Raw genomic sequence first — 14,461 nt, 5'->3', positions numbered from 1 at the left:
AAGCAATCTCTACCCAAGTAAATCTAGTCTAATAAATGTTCTCTATTTCCCCTGTACATAGTGCTCACACTTACCTTATGCCTTACAAGTCTGCTCAAATTTGCTGAATTATATTTCCCAAAGATCATTTATATTTGTTCCCATTTATTTTCACTGTACTTTCTAAAATTAGGCTATTTAAATAAATATTACATAAAACCAAAAATAAAAGAAATTTGGCCCATGTGTGAACACTAGGTTGAATTATTTGGAAAGACGAGATCAAGGAAAATCTTCAACCACATTATCAGTGAGACACAACTTTGTCAAAGTTTGGGGAAGAAATTTTGAATACCGAAGAGGATTCCGCACTCACACAGCTTTCTGAGGATCTTCAAGTTATCTCTTTAAAAAGAAACTCAAACTAAAAAAGTTGAAGATGTTTAATGGATGAAGTTATCAAATAAAGATAATATGAAACTCCAGGCACTGGAGCTGTACTCAAAGAAAAGCCCCAGGTGTTTTATCTAAATTTGCAAGTGCCTGAACAGTTATGTATTTTTTACTTAAAATATTTAAAGAATTGACTTATTACTTATGACACCCCTCTTTAACTAAATCTTTCAATTACCGGAGAGCGCCATCTCTATTCTGTTATGTAAGACGCCCTCTACAGTAGCAGTAGTTTAGGAATAAGAAACAGAAAGCTGCAAGACTAGAGCCGGCTCAAAGAAATAATAAATGTAAACATTAGATTTTCCTTTTGGTGGTTTAGCGCATTTCATCTAGACAGAACAGGAGGCAGAATCAGAGTTCTGTTTAGTTAAAACAAAAAAAAAGTCTAAGTATCTTGTTTTTTTGCTTCTTAGAACTTGAGTGAATGAACAAGATGTACTTGGTTTAGGAACTCAAACTCAAACCTAAACACACAAGACAATTCTGTATAATTGGAACTATCTGCAGTGTTCTAGGAGACACGATAACATTTCTTTAAAAAAGAAAAAAGCCCATTTTGCATTTGCAAAGTGTGAATCCTAATATATAATTTTAGGTGATGACTTTAAAATGTTTTAATCTTCACTTTATGTAGCGGATTAATTACTAGAAATTCATAGGTAACCTTTTTGCAAAGCAAATCAGATTTGAAGTATATTAAAAATAAGTAAATACTTCCAATCTTGATGGAGTAAAAGAAGTAAAAAGTACTCAGCAGATAATTTTTAAAGCAAATAGAGACAACTTATCTCTTATGTAACTTGCACCAATATTTGGCAAAGGGCATATGTCCTCTGTGAACAAAGAGCTTTTACACGTTAGTAAAAAGATGATCATTCTTATAATGCTATAGAAAAATGGAAAAAGTTACGAATAGGTAATTCTTTTAAATGCTAAAATAAATAAGCATATGAAAAAAAATTTAAATTTACTACTAACTTTTAAAATGTAAATTTAAGCAATGGAATAATTAACACTGACCAAGGAAAGAAAAAAGACTACACAATACAATTTGGCAAATAAGGATTAAAAGTACTAAGACTATAAATGCCCTATATACAAATATTGCATGGAAATAACCACACTTAATGCAATAACATGACTACATGCAAATCCACTATGGTATTATAAATACAATGAAAATTATGAAATAAGTAAAATGTCCAATGTTGGGGACTTGATTAAATAAATTATGGTATTTTCATTAAAGAGGTATGCAGTGATAAAAATATCAATTGCACATTTAATAAAATGAGGAAAGTGTTCATGCTATATTACTAAGTTTTAAAAGTACAAAATAAAATATTATGTGAAAATAATTCATCTTTATAAAATGAGAAAGAAAATCGTATGGAAAGGTCTCTATCAAAAAGTTAATAGTGAAAATTTTTATAATTTTGAAAATTAATTAACAATATATTCCCTGTCTTTCAAATGTTAATTCCTCTTTGAAGACTTATTCAACCAGAACTGATTTCTGCTTCCTTGGAATTCCACCACACTCTGCTTCTATCTCACATTTAGGAATTAAACTACGTTTTCTTCTATTAAACCTACAGGTGAACACGTCTTCCTTTTCTTAGTACAGGTGCCCTCTCTGAAGTCAGGGCCATACATATTTCACATCCTCTGTACTGGTGGGTAGCATGACTTGTGCAGTCATGATTTTAAGATGCACATTTACTATCTACAATTTGCCAGGCACTGAGTTAAGGACTGGAAACTACGGAAAACCTGATAATATACCTGCCTGGCTTAGTGTGGGATGAATCAAGAAGAGACAATGATAAAATAAGTTTTATAAGTATACAGAGTGGTAACTTGGAAAGGGAAGCCAACCCAGACTTTGGGGCTTCATGAAAACTTTTTAGAGGAAGGACATTCAGGAATCACTAGATAAAGGATGGGTTGGGGAAGGATGGTGGTCCTGGTGTGAAGAGAATGTTCCAAGCAAAGGGAAGAGCAATTGAAAAAGCTATTAATCAACCAAAAATCATAGAAATCTAGAAAACTTAAAGTAGTTCTGCAGTGTTGGGATCCTGACCAGAAGGAATAAAACCTTTGAGGTGAACTGAGACTAGATCAGGAAGAAGTTCATAAGCTCTCCTCACATTTGAGTGTTCTTCGAACAACTGAGTGCACTCTTACCTTTAATAGTTTCTGATTTAAGTTCCTTCAGTTTGCTTAGACATTTTTAGAAAAAATAGTGTTAATTATTCTATTTTCCTTTAAGAAATAATAGGTTAGGGTACTAAGTAGAAACAATAAATTGTACTCTATTTTTCATCTTAAAGTTGAGACATCTATTGCTCTTACTTTTCCAAGATTAGGAATTTTAAATATTTTTGTCCAAATTTGCTCTTGGGAGGAAAGTGCTGACATAAACTAGTCATGACACTCTTAGTTGGGAGTTATGCAGGAAATCCATCATCACATCTTAATTCAGATTACATAAAGTATTTTAATGACTTACTCAGTTTTTATTTTTAACATATTCTGAATTGTTTTTTAACATTAGTAATATTTTAGAACAATATACATTTATATACATTTAAAAATGTTACACAAGTTATATATAAGAATTTGTTAAAGTATATATGTTTTCCTACATGTTACTTAGGAAGAAGTTAAAATGGAATTTCACAAGAAATATAAAAGCTTTATAAATTTGGCCTTGTATTTCTAGCATCAGAATCTAGTATACTGGTAAGGAATTTAAGGATATATGCAATAAAAATGAAGAAAATTCTCTAATTTATGTTCCATGTTTAAGACCATGTATAAAAAGCTATACCCAAACTAGCTTTGTGCCTGAAAACTACAATAAATACTTTTCTTTAATCTACTATTTAAATTTACCTCATTCTTCAATATTTTATCATTATATATAAGACACAGGAACAGAAAAATCCAGCTAACATTAGAAATCATATCCTTTATCAGCAAAAGATGTAATTTGGGAAAGGAGTAAAGAAAGAATTAATATTATTTAGGAGTTTTTCTTAGTGTTTGAATGTGTCATCTGGCATGCCTTTTTAGACATTTTGTTCTTTCCTAATATTAAGAAAAGGACAAAATTATGAGAGGAATAGGGATTTATAAAAGGTAAACAGATTTTGAAAGAAGGTATTCCACCTGGTATTTATAAAACATTAAATATCTATGTACTTTCATAATTATGAAAACTGCTTCAGCAGTAGTGAGTTTAGTATTATATCTTTGGCTCCAGCTCATCTCCTGAGATGCTGGATTGCATTAAAAAGAAAAAAAAAAGAGAGAGACATCCTAAAAAAGAGTAAACTCATGGTCTTGTTGCTTGGGAGAAAAATCTAAACTTTAGTGACTAGTTCAAAGTCTATCTTGGTTGCAGCTTTCACTTCTGATAGGAGAATTAAAAGTAGCAGCAAGGTTAATGAAGAGTAAGTTAAATCTCCTCACAATAATTCAGGCTGACATTGAAATGTGTGCTGCCACAGGTAAGCTCTGTGGACCTGGAGATGCTGCCATTCGCCCAGCACGGGGAGAGGGAAGGAGCACAAACTGACTCACAGTTCTGGATGTTGGAGGAGCCGAAGGACTGGTTAGGGAAACCATCTCCTGGATTGCTAAGCGGAGCTTTAAGCGATGCAGAGGATTGCTGATTCCAATTTCTCTCTGGATCTCGGTGTCTGATAAGGCAGACATGATGGCTCCGCTCTTGACGTTGGCTCGGCAGGCTGCCACGTACCAAGCAGGCATTCCCAACCAGAGCTGTTGCGTAAGGAACAAATCCATACACCAATTATAATAATAGTTGACATTTCAGTGTCTCTTATGTGCTAGGTGTTATTCTAAGTACCTTTCTGTATGAACTCATTTATTACCACAACCCCATGAAAGAGACGCTATTACTGTTTTCCCCAGAAGAGACAGATGCACAGAGACATTAATTCATTTATTCAAAAATGCCAGCTAGGCAGTAATGGAAATAAAGATTGGAAAGCTAGCCTTCAGGGTCTGCAATTTAAAAACTAATTTATATTATTAGGGATAAAAAAAAAATAATAGCTGCACCACACCAATCCCCTCCTGGGTTTGAGGACAGGAAAACCAGCCACAACTGCATTTGGTAAAGACACGATCAGTATTTGTTTAATGTATGACTTCAATTTATAATTATCTTTTAGAATAGTGAGTACAAAGAAATTCTGCCACAGAAAGACTCTGTGATTTTGATCACGGGCTGTAGTGTGGTGAAGCCACACTTTCCATCTACTTGGCTACACTGTGACAGTCAGATGAACTCAATTAGATGCTAAATGTGAAAATAGTTTTTGGAGAATGAAGTGATGGGCTAATGGAAGAGGCTAACATTATAAACATCTGGAAGACTTTAGCTAAAGAGAGTAACAAAATAAATCATGCGTTAGAACTTAGGGACTCCTAATTGAATCACTATGCTTCACACCAGAAACTAACACAACATTGTTAATCAACTAAACTTCAATTAAAAAAAAAAAAAAGAAACTAGGGATTCTGTTTTTCAACCTTGCTTGTGAGGCTCTGGAAAGACAACTGAATTGGTAGAGCAACGAGCACAGCACATGTCTGGCACACATCGAAGCACGGGGTGAACACCGACTCACATGCACCGTGCTGTAGCATCTGAATTACTGACACTTAAATAAGGAACAGTCTTTCCATCCCTCTCCCCTCCCCCACCACCTCATTAGCTTTGAGTAGGAAGCAGGGCACATGCAAGTGAGCAGTTTAGATCTTGGTCTTTAAATGTCCAAAACACTGATTTTTTTGGGGTGTTTTATTTGTTGATATGAATAGATTGAGTAAAAGGAGAGAGAGCATGAGAGTAAGAAAAAGAGAGAGTAAGAGAACAAAGAAAAACTGTAAATTGGCAGTATTCGATGTCAAGGGCTCTGGACCAAGAATCAAAAGCCTGGGCTGTCTTTCCTTCCCAGTCATTGGTGAGTTTTACAAGTCCTCTAAACCTCAGCCTTACTTTCCTCATTTGTAAAGTGAAGGGATTCAGCTTTATTATTTCTATGATAATTGTGTTAAGCCGCTCCCAAGCCAGCTCCCGATGATCTCACTTCCTGATAACCTGTCCTGCATAATCCTCTTCCTTTAAGTCTGGGCTGGACCCAGTGACTAATTTTAACGAAAAGACTATGATAGAAGTGATGAGTATCACTTTCCAGATGACGTTGCAAAACAGACTGCGGCTTCATTCCTGCCAGTCCTCTCCCCCCATGTCTTCTCCGAGCTCTCGCTCCGGGGGAAGCCAGCTGCCACGCTGTGAGCAGTACTGTGAGATGCCACGTGGACAGGAACAGATGTGCCTGGCCAGCAGCTCCAAGGAACTGAGTCAGCCTGGAGCTGGATGTTCCCCAGGCCAAGCCTTGAGATGACTGCCACCCCAGCTGACACGGTGCCTGCAGCCTCGGGGAGACTTCGGACGGGGGTGGTAGCTAAGCCATGTCCAGCTCCTGACTCACAGAAGCCATGAGGAAAATAAAAGCTAAGTTTGGGGATAGTTACTTATTATCATGTAACAAATTAACAGATTTTTTTTTAATTTAAAAAATTCTGCCATATTAAACAGTTGTTTGCTTCTGTAGAGGAAACAAACAAAAAGCCAAATCTTTCAGTCAAGGTGGCCTGGGCAGTGACTGAGAGAAGAAAGAGGAGGGAGGGTACCCAGGTACCGCGTATGACTGAAGAGTTGACAGGATCCCCCACAGGTGAGGCACAAGGAGTTGACCTTGTCGTGACAGATGTGATTAGATATGAGAGAACATGGAACCTAACTTCATAGTTTATAAACTCGAATTGTTCAAAACAACCAAACACCAAAACATACCTTCACCGGACCCTAGTGAGTGTTGCCTTCTCTGTGCTAAGATATTTGCGTTTCCACACAGGTTAACATCACCCAAATGCTCGCCGATACATTGTTACCAAAGTCATCCTTGATTAGACTTTTTAAAAGTTTTTGATGTGGATAAGATGGTGTGTGAAGCATCAGAATTATTCCTACACATCACTCTTAGTGGGCTGTGCCCTCAAGAAGATGCTAAAGGAGGTGAAAGTTAAGAGCTCTCATTCACTGCATCAGCCAGCTCATTCAACTTGTTTATTCCATTTTATAATTTGAGTCACTTTAGGGAGCACATTAGGAGCAATTTCTGTGTGCTCAGGATAGTTTTAATTAGTACAAACTTCATTACCTGTCATTTCCTAGTCCCTGAACTCCAGTAAATCTGTTTTTTTTTTAATATAAAGAATGTGTTCATCACTTGCCAAAATAGTAGCTAACTGTCAAACTGCAGCTTACTTCAGTGGAGTGAAACTGAACAAAGAATTGCTCTCAGTTTTGAGGCAGGCTTTCTTAAGCATTTTATCTTGTAATTGATTTTTAAAATATAGTCATTTTAAAGACAGATATGGAAGAGCAGCTCTGATCACTAATAAGCTAAACATTCCCTGACTGATTCGAGAGAACAAAATAAAGCAAGACACAGGCTTCCTTCACTCAGTCCAGGAAATGATGCAAAGCACATTTTCATATTTATCTGTATAAGAGTATTTCTGAAAACTTAAATGGTATTTAAAATGTCCTCACTGATTACTTTGTTAGCTCTGGATGTGAAATGATAATGAAGGTGGGTGATTTTATAATCCCAAGCCAATTAAAAGAATGTGTTCTAATTGCTTCTGCAGGAAAGAAAAGCTCACACAGTCTGTCCCTTGGTATCTTGGAAGACTTCTTTCCAAGATGCCCCATACCAAAACCCAAAGATGCTCAAGTCCCTTACAGTCGGCCCTCTGTATCTGAAGGTTCCTCATCCTCGGATTCCATCACTGATCTAACTGCAGTTGGTTGAATCTGCAGATGTGGGACCCACAGATATGGAGGGCTGACTGTATTCTTTGCTATGACATCAGCACATCCTAGCAGCTGCCAACAGCCCACATTAGAGAACTGAATGGAAGGAGCGATGAAAACTACTGACACATGGTATGAAGGGGCCCTCTGGGGTCAAATACGTATTTCCTTCACTGTCCCAGTCTGCTCCTGCTGCTCGGGTATTCATTTTTCCAGACCCTTGTGTTGTGTAGGAAACGCTGAACGTAGTTCTTGTTTTATTAAAACATTCGGGTTAGACACAGAGGGAACAAGGAGATGTCTTCTCCTGGATTACTCCAATTGTCTAAACCTAGCTGGCCCCTAGGCTCTAGAGAATTAGGTTCAGGGATTACACTGCAGGCAAAGAAGTGGCTCTCTTGGAATCAGTTTGGCAGTGATATCTTGGATAACATGTTAAATACGGAGATGGCTCTTCTCTGTTAACCTGCTGGTGAGGAAGGACTCTGGACTGATGTACTGGGACAGATGTTTTCTTGCAATGACAGAACTGTCACTCAAAAATTGTTTCTTCTGACTTACTCTAGACATGAAGAAGATGGAATTTACCAAAATTTCTTTATATCCCACTGCCTGTTTCCTTCTACCACAATCACAAGAGAGCATCTGAGTAAAATCACAACAATGCCCACAGGTCCCAAGTTAAAGTAAGTATTCCCTTTATAAGCTATTCCAGACTATTGGAAAACTAGGACATCAAGAACCTGTCTCTACTTGTCTCTAAAAACACTATCAAATTAGCAGGGATTGGTTTAAGAGCCTTTTGGTTTAATTCTCTTACCTCTAGCCATGCGACTACAGTGGGACCATCCCACTGGGCAAAAGGTAATCCCTTCCTCCGAGCTTCTTCTAGAAGTTCATGCCTGAAGTACACAGCAAAGATTATGAGTCAGCTAAAATGGGAAAAGATGGCAGTGATTATTTTTAATGACAGTATTTAAAAAAAGCCCATAATCCTTCGTAAGCTTTTCATGAATTAATACAGAATAACAGAATTCCTTCTCCTTTGAATAATACATGCAAATCATCCACTGATTTTATTAGAAATGAAATAGTGACATCTAAAAATAATTTTCTCCAACACGTATTCACTAAAATTCAAACATTAAATGTTAATGGACTAAGAAGCTGAATTTTATTATCAGCAAATAGCCCTTAAACAAGAAAATGGCCCAAATATGCATATTCAAGCATGCCCTATGGGGTCTGCCTTGCCTGCTTCCCCTTATTATTTCAATAGTAGATAAAGTGCCTGTATACAGAGGCAGAAGATAAAGCTGGTCCTTTTAGCCCCATTCAAGTGATGTGCTTGATTTTCGCATGCTCTCTGGGTCTAGGGGCTATCGTAGGAGTCCATGTTTTGTCTCGACTACATTACTTCTCATTTGAAGAAACCTCCAAGGCAAGTTGACTTCCATCACTACAAAGCAATGTAAGGTGTAAAATTCAGCAGTACACTTAATTTCATTTATAATCACTACTGGTTTTAATGAAACCAAAACATCTCAATGGCAACCAATGGTTGTTTCTGAAAACAAGAAGATGTAAAGAGCCTTGACACATGCATCTTTAATCATTGTCCCTACTGCTGATCCTGACATCCATTTACAAAACCAATATCAGATCACTCGTTATTGAACAGCAAGTTTGTGTTTTCTTTGAATCTCAGATTGATAATATACCTGGCCAAGATTATATTGGAAAATATATTCTCTGTACTTTAGATGCATAGATTTTATAGATCTTACACACACACATTATATATGTATATAATGTATACATATAAATATACATAAAATTGTTTCATTTTGAACATGTGCCTTTCTTGCTTAGGAATCCATCATTAATATTATATATGAACTCCAGATGAAGCATTTGATTACTTCCTATTACTAATTGATTAATTGATTATTGTGGTGAGCTGTAATATGTTAAAAATATATAATAAAAATGCCTGTTAACCCAAAAGCTTTCTCTTTCCGTGTTGGCAATGGTTGTTACCAAAAAAATGCAGTGTGAAAAAGAAACAAGGAGGCAAAACAAAAATTAAAGTTTTCCAGTAGCTGAGAGGCACATAAAGCAACTCCTCTTTCATTTGATGGGATAGCAAAGAAGCATGTGTAACCTGTTCAGCACCTGGGCAAGGGAACAGGAATACTGGTGCCCTGAATCCCAGGTGAAAACTAGAGGGGCTCCCTCACCTGGCTTGCTCTATCCCCACCCATTTGCTCAGGCTTCCCAATGACATTCCTTCACTGAAAACCAGATTTGAATAGCCTAGTCTCTCCATGACAGATATAGTGACAGAAATGGGTTTAAGGGTTAAACAACAAACCATCAGGTACTTATTGAACAAGCACTTATTTTGAGCTGAGACCTGTAGGAAATACAGACATGCACCTAGTTTTCCAGGAGCAACCTGGTTAGATAGAAAAAGCAAACACATAAAACTGTCTAAGAACATAGAACAGTGCACAAATAGATGCTAAAACTCAGTGATGCACATTCTGAGTGTGAGGATTTTGGAGAAGGGGTTAGTAGCCAGGGAAATGATCAGTGAAGGCTTTGTAGCAACAACTGGCCATGAAGGGTGGGTGGGAAGGAAACAGGGACTACGTCCCAAGCAGGATAAGCAGTGAGGGTGGAAGGTCAGGGGCAGGACTGAACACAGAAGACCTGCAGGAAAAGTTAAAGTAGGCCTCCACAGAGCCGAAGAGCATTATTGAGAGTTGTAACATTATAACCATCAGGGAAAGGAGCACTTCCAGTATGTGACAGGTGAGTGCAATTAAAGAGGAAGAAACAAGTATACATTTACAATTGGTTTTTGGTACGTTTAGCAAAAAAAAAAAAAAAAGCAAGTCAATAGGCGAAAAACACCTAGGAAGAACACAACATTTTCACAAGCAAATTACATGAGTTGTATGTAAGCCATTTTTAAAAGCTAGAACATTTTAATTGTGAAAATTCTGACCAGTTCCCTATTGAAAAATGCACCACACAAGCTGGAGAGATCCTGTGAAAATTTAAGTCAGAAAATGTGACTTCTCTGCTCACTTCCAGCTACTCCCTGTTTCACTGAGAGCAAAAGCCAAAGTAGCTGTTCCGATCCACCCTACCCTCTTCATCTTTCTGATCCAACTCCCATCTCAAAGAAATAGTGACCTGAACTATTTAGGCAATAACAAATAAAAAACTGACTTGGCACCAACAGGCATTTGGGATACGCTGGTGTCTCCTGTTTGTCCAGTGCATGTGTGGAAATGTATGCATTCTCTCTGTATCCCAGAGTCCACCTTTTCAAAGGTTAAGTGACAGTTCTTCCAGAGTGATGTCATGGTCACTTTCCCCAGGACAAATCTGAGTCTAAAATTACTGTCTTTCTATTTAGGCCTGAAGAAATACTTTTGTCTTTCTTTTTTTCCCAGAAAATCTAATATTTAACCATCCTTTGCCCCCAGATCACTCATATATTACTACACAGGCAACTACACTATACATTACAGGTACCGACTTCTGTTTTAAGTTTTAGACCAGATTCTTAGAGGACATCAGTAGCACTTTCTTCTAGGGGAAGTTTCAGGCACAGAATTGTATCTGCGTGGAAACTCACACACACACAAAGATAAAAGAAAAGTACTAATTATAAGGGAAGGTCACTTTTAATCAGTAAAACCTCTGAGTCACTGAGGATTTTTAGGGAACACATTCTTGTCTGCAATAAAGAATGCCATTAAGATCCTCCCAAAGTCCTCAGACTCGCTTAATAAGGGTGTCAGTGAGCTACTGTAAATGGGATGTGACACATTACGAAGGCCCAAGGCGTGGGGAACACACCGGTGTGTGAGTGGCTTGCACGTTCATGCAGAAACGTGCAGAGGGAAGCTTGCACTTGCTGTGCCTGACCTGAAGACAGGAACAAGGCGCAGGCACCCTAGTTACGCCTGGACCCAAGGATTTCTAGGTCAAGGATCAAGAGTGTCTAAAAAAGGTAAATAAATCAAGAACCTTTGCCAGGGTTGTGGTTTCTAAGTCCTAACCCAATTAATGTAAGCAAGTATCACTTTGCTTAAACGAGTCAATCCAAATGGAAATCCTCCTTTTTAGGTTTCATGACTTTAACTGTTTCAGCTTTGACCTCGTTGGTGGGGAATGCTTATGTTTCTAAGCTACGTTTCTTTGACACTAAATAAAGTCCACATGCCTTCCTGCCTTGTTCCACTCACTTTATCTTGATTTTCAAGACACAACAAAAATAATTCCTCTCTGAAGCCATCCCACCCTGGACCTAGAGGCAATATTTACAACTTATTTTCCTAGGCTCCTTTGTACTAAGCAGTTTGCCCAGAGTATCTTTAACATTTTATTGAGTTAGAGCTTTGATCAATTTTATTTTTTGTTTGGAAGACAAAAACCCGACACATAGTAGGTCTCTAAAAATCCAATGACTGAATGCCTAACCTAGCCTCATGGCATACAAAGTCCCTGTTCTCAGGCCCTTAGAGTTTGGAAGAACAGCTTGTAAATAATAAATTCAATAAGATGTTAAACTCTGAGAACTGAAATTTGTTAGTTACTCAACAATTCATAGAATGTGAGGGCAGTAAAGTCTTCTTTTCCAAATTTTTCCCAATGTGGATGATTCACTGCTGTCAGTGAAAAGAGACTTTATTCTCAGATCACTTCACCTAAGATGCTATTTTGAGACTGCCAATTTGTGATATGACTGTCTAAATACCACGCAGTATCATCGCCCCTGTCACTCAGGGTGGCCACTTCAGTCACCTTCCATTTAGTGCCTGTCAGTTTCCCATTCTTACTTTCTATTTCATCTTCTTTTACTTTCTACTTTCACTGCCACTGTTCTTTTTTCTCTCAGCCTTTTAATTGGCTCCACTCGCCAGGCTTCTTACCCTTCCAATACAACACTGCCATGGAAAAATCTGCTGTCAAAGCAGTGCAGGTAATACAGTGGGCGCCGAAGTCAGAACGCTTGGGCTGGATTCCTGGTGCCCTCCCTTCGTAGATCTGCATCCACAGACAAGTCACTTTACCTTGTTGTGCCTCAGTTTCCTCATCTGTAAAATGCAGCTGATAACAGAACCTACCTACTTCAGAGGGTTGGTATGAGAGTTGGCTAAGAAAATATATGTAATGTGATTACAGAAGTGACTTGTACAAAGGAAAAAGTCAATAAATGTGAGCTATTTATCATCACACTGTCCTCTTAAAACCCTTTGATTGTTCCTGAAATGCCTGAAGAATAATCCTCAACCTAGATTACAAAGCCTAAAATTGGTTTAGTCTCGATTTTCCGTTCTAATCATCTTCCCTTCCTTCTAACCAGAACTGAAAACTGACATTGGCAAATCATTTGCAACATGAGTAATTCCATCTTTGCAAGTACCATTTTCCAGAGCTGGTAAGTGCTTTCTCTTTTTCTTAGACTATCAAAATCTTACTGCTTGCCTAAATCATAACACTTCCTTTTATTTTGTGATCATCCTAGTCCACAATGCCTTTTTTAATCTGGAAACTCATAGTGTCAGCATCACTCTTAAAGACTGGTGACAGGCACCACATGCATAAGCTTCATCTCCCACCCAAGACCCTAAAGTACTGGAGATGAGAATTCTTCTACTGCATTATACATTTTTCTTTGCATGATCTAGCCAAGAATACCTTTTGAAAGACTGCTATTTTGAAATGCACAAAACTCTCAGGGTTGACAACCATCTAGGATCCCTGATCAAAGGGCAATTTTTAAGTATTCTATGTTTTTGTTAAGATCCAATTACTTATTGCATCTTAAAAAGGAGTTAGAATTTTGCTTAGCAGTTACACAGATTGGCTGCAGAAAGAGATAAAAGTGCCCTCTGTAACATTAAATATGACATTTTGTAAATTGATCAAGTACTATCAAAGCTTTTGTTCAAACTCTCATGTGTAGACATGGCAATGAACTCCCAGTTTGTCTCTCCTTTGGTACTCCCTCCCTCCTATCCTTGTTCCAACTTTCAGAAAGACCTTTTTAAGCACAAATCGTTTTGTAAGAGATGCCTCTTAGAAACGCCCCACTTGCCCTGAAAATAAAAGTCAAACATCTTCACATAATTAAAAAGACCCTTGGTGATCTGGCCCCTGGCTATCTCCCAGCTTCTTCTGTTTTATCAATACTGAAATACTTGCCGTTTTCTAAATACCTCATTCTATCTTACCCTCCATGACTTTGTAGATGCTTTTTTATTCTGCCTGGAACATGCGTCTTTGCATCATAATTGTGGCAAACACACTCATCTTTCAGACACGGTTTTTGCTTTATCCTTCCTGTTGAGATTCCAAGATCTTTCCCAGACAGAATTAATTTTCAGTTCTATACAAATATTATAACTTGTACACACTCTGGTTATTGCACTTACTATACTTCCCATTTAAAATTTAAAACTGTATTTAAATGTAATTAAATAAACTGCATTACAGTTGAATACAGTGAGGACTACCACGGAGCTTTATCTAATGTGCTCTCTTCTTCATCTGAACCACTTCATATTCTTCTGAGATATAATACATGGTTTGAAAGATCAAAGTTTCTATATGTAGGCAAATTAAGTTTGGATCCAAGATAATAATAGCTGGCATGCACTTATCACTTACTATGTGTGAAGCACTATCCTAAGTGATTTATATCTATAATTCATTTAATCTTCACAACAATCCAATAAGACACACACTGATACACATTTGTAGATGAGGACACTGAAGAAAAGACTACTTGGAGCACAGAGTCAGTGAGTGCAGAGTCAGAACTTGAGCGCCACCAGCCTGGTCAGTCAGCTCGCTTAACCCCCATGCTATCCTTTAGCTAACTAACCTCTCTGAAGTTTCCATAAAGTAAAAGAAGGATCATAGCAACACCTCTTTGTTAGAACTAAATGCAATGACAGTCTCCCACCTTTATTTCTCTTCTTGTTGTTCATTTATCTTTTAGAGATGGCATACATTTATTTGACCTCATGCTAATATAGATAGTTTTGTCTTCTCACTATCACGCATTTCAGCCCCCAA

The 14,461-nt window shown here is 37.5% G+C and overlaps 1 protein-coding gene across 2 annotated transcripts in view; it reads right to left on the bottom strand.

Moving 5' to 3' along the window:
* Nucleotides 1-14,461, bottom strand: part of PPFIA2 (PTPRF interacting protein alpha 2) — a 391,656-nt gene that overhangs the window by 23,584 nt on the left and 353,611 nt on the right. For both annotated transcript variants that reach the window (XM_072973329.1, XM_006197860.4), the window contains exons 22-23: nucleotides 8,178-8,259; nucleotides 4,024-4,224 (exon numbers count right to left, since the gene is read on the bottom strand). In XM_072973329.1, the coding sequence (XP_072829430.1) occupies nucleotides 4,024-4,224; nucleotides 8,178-8,259 (283 nt within the window). The remainder of the gene's footprint in view (nucleotides 1-4,023; nucleotides 4,225-8,177; nucleotides 8,260-14,461) is intronic.

This window comes from Vicugna pacos, chromosome 12, assembly GCF_048564905.1.
Source record: "Vicugna pacos chromosome 12, VicPac4, whole genome shotgun sequence".
In the NCBI taxonomy this organism is placed as follows: Eukaryota; Metazoa; Chordata; class Mammalia; order Artiodactyla; family Camelidae; genus Vicugna; species Vicugna pacos.
The sequence above is the reverse complement of the archived record's forward strand: the minus strand, read 5'-3'. Positions and strand labels throughout refer to the sequence as shown.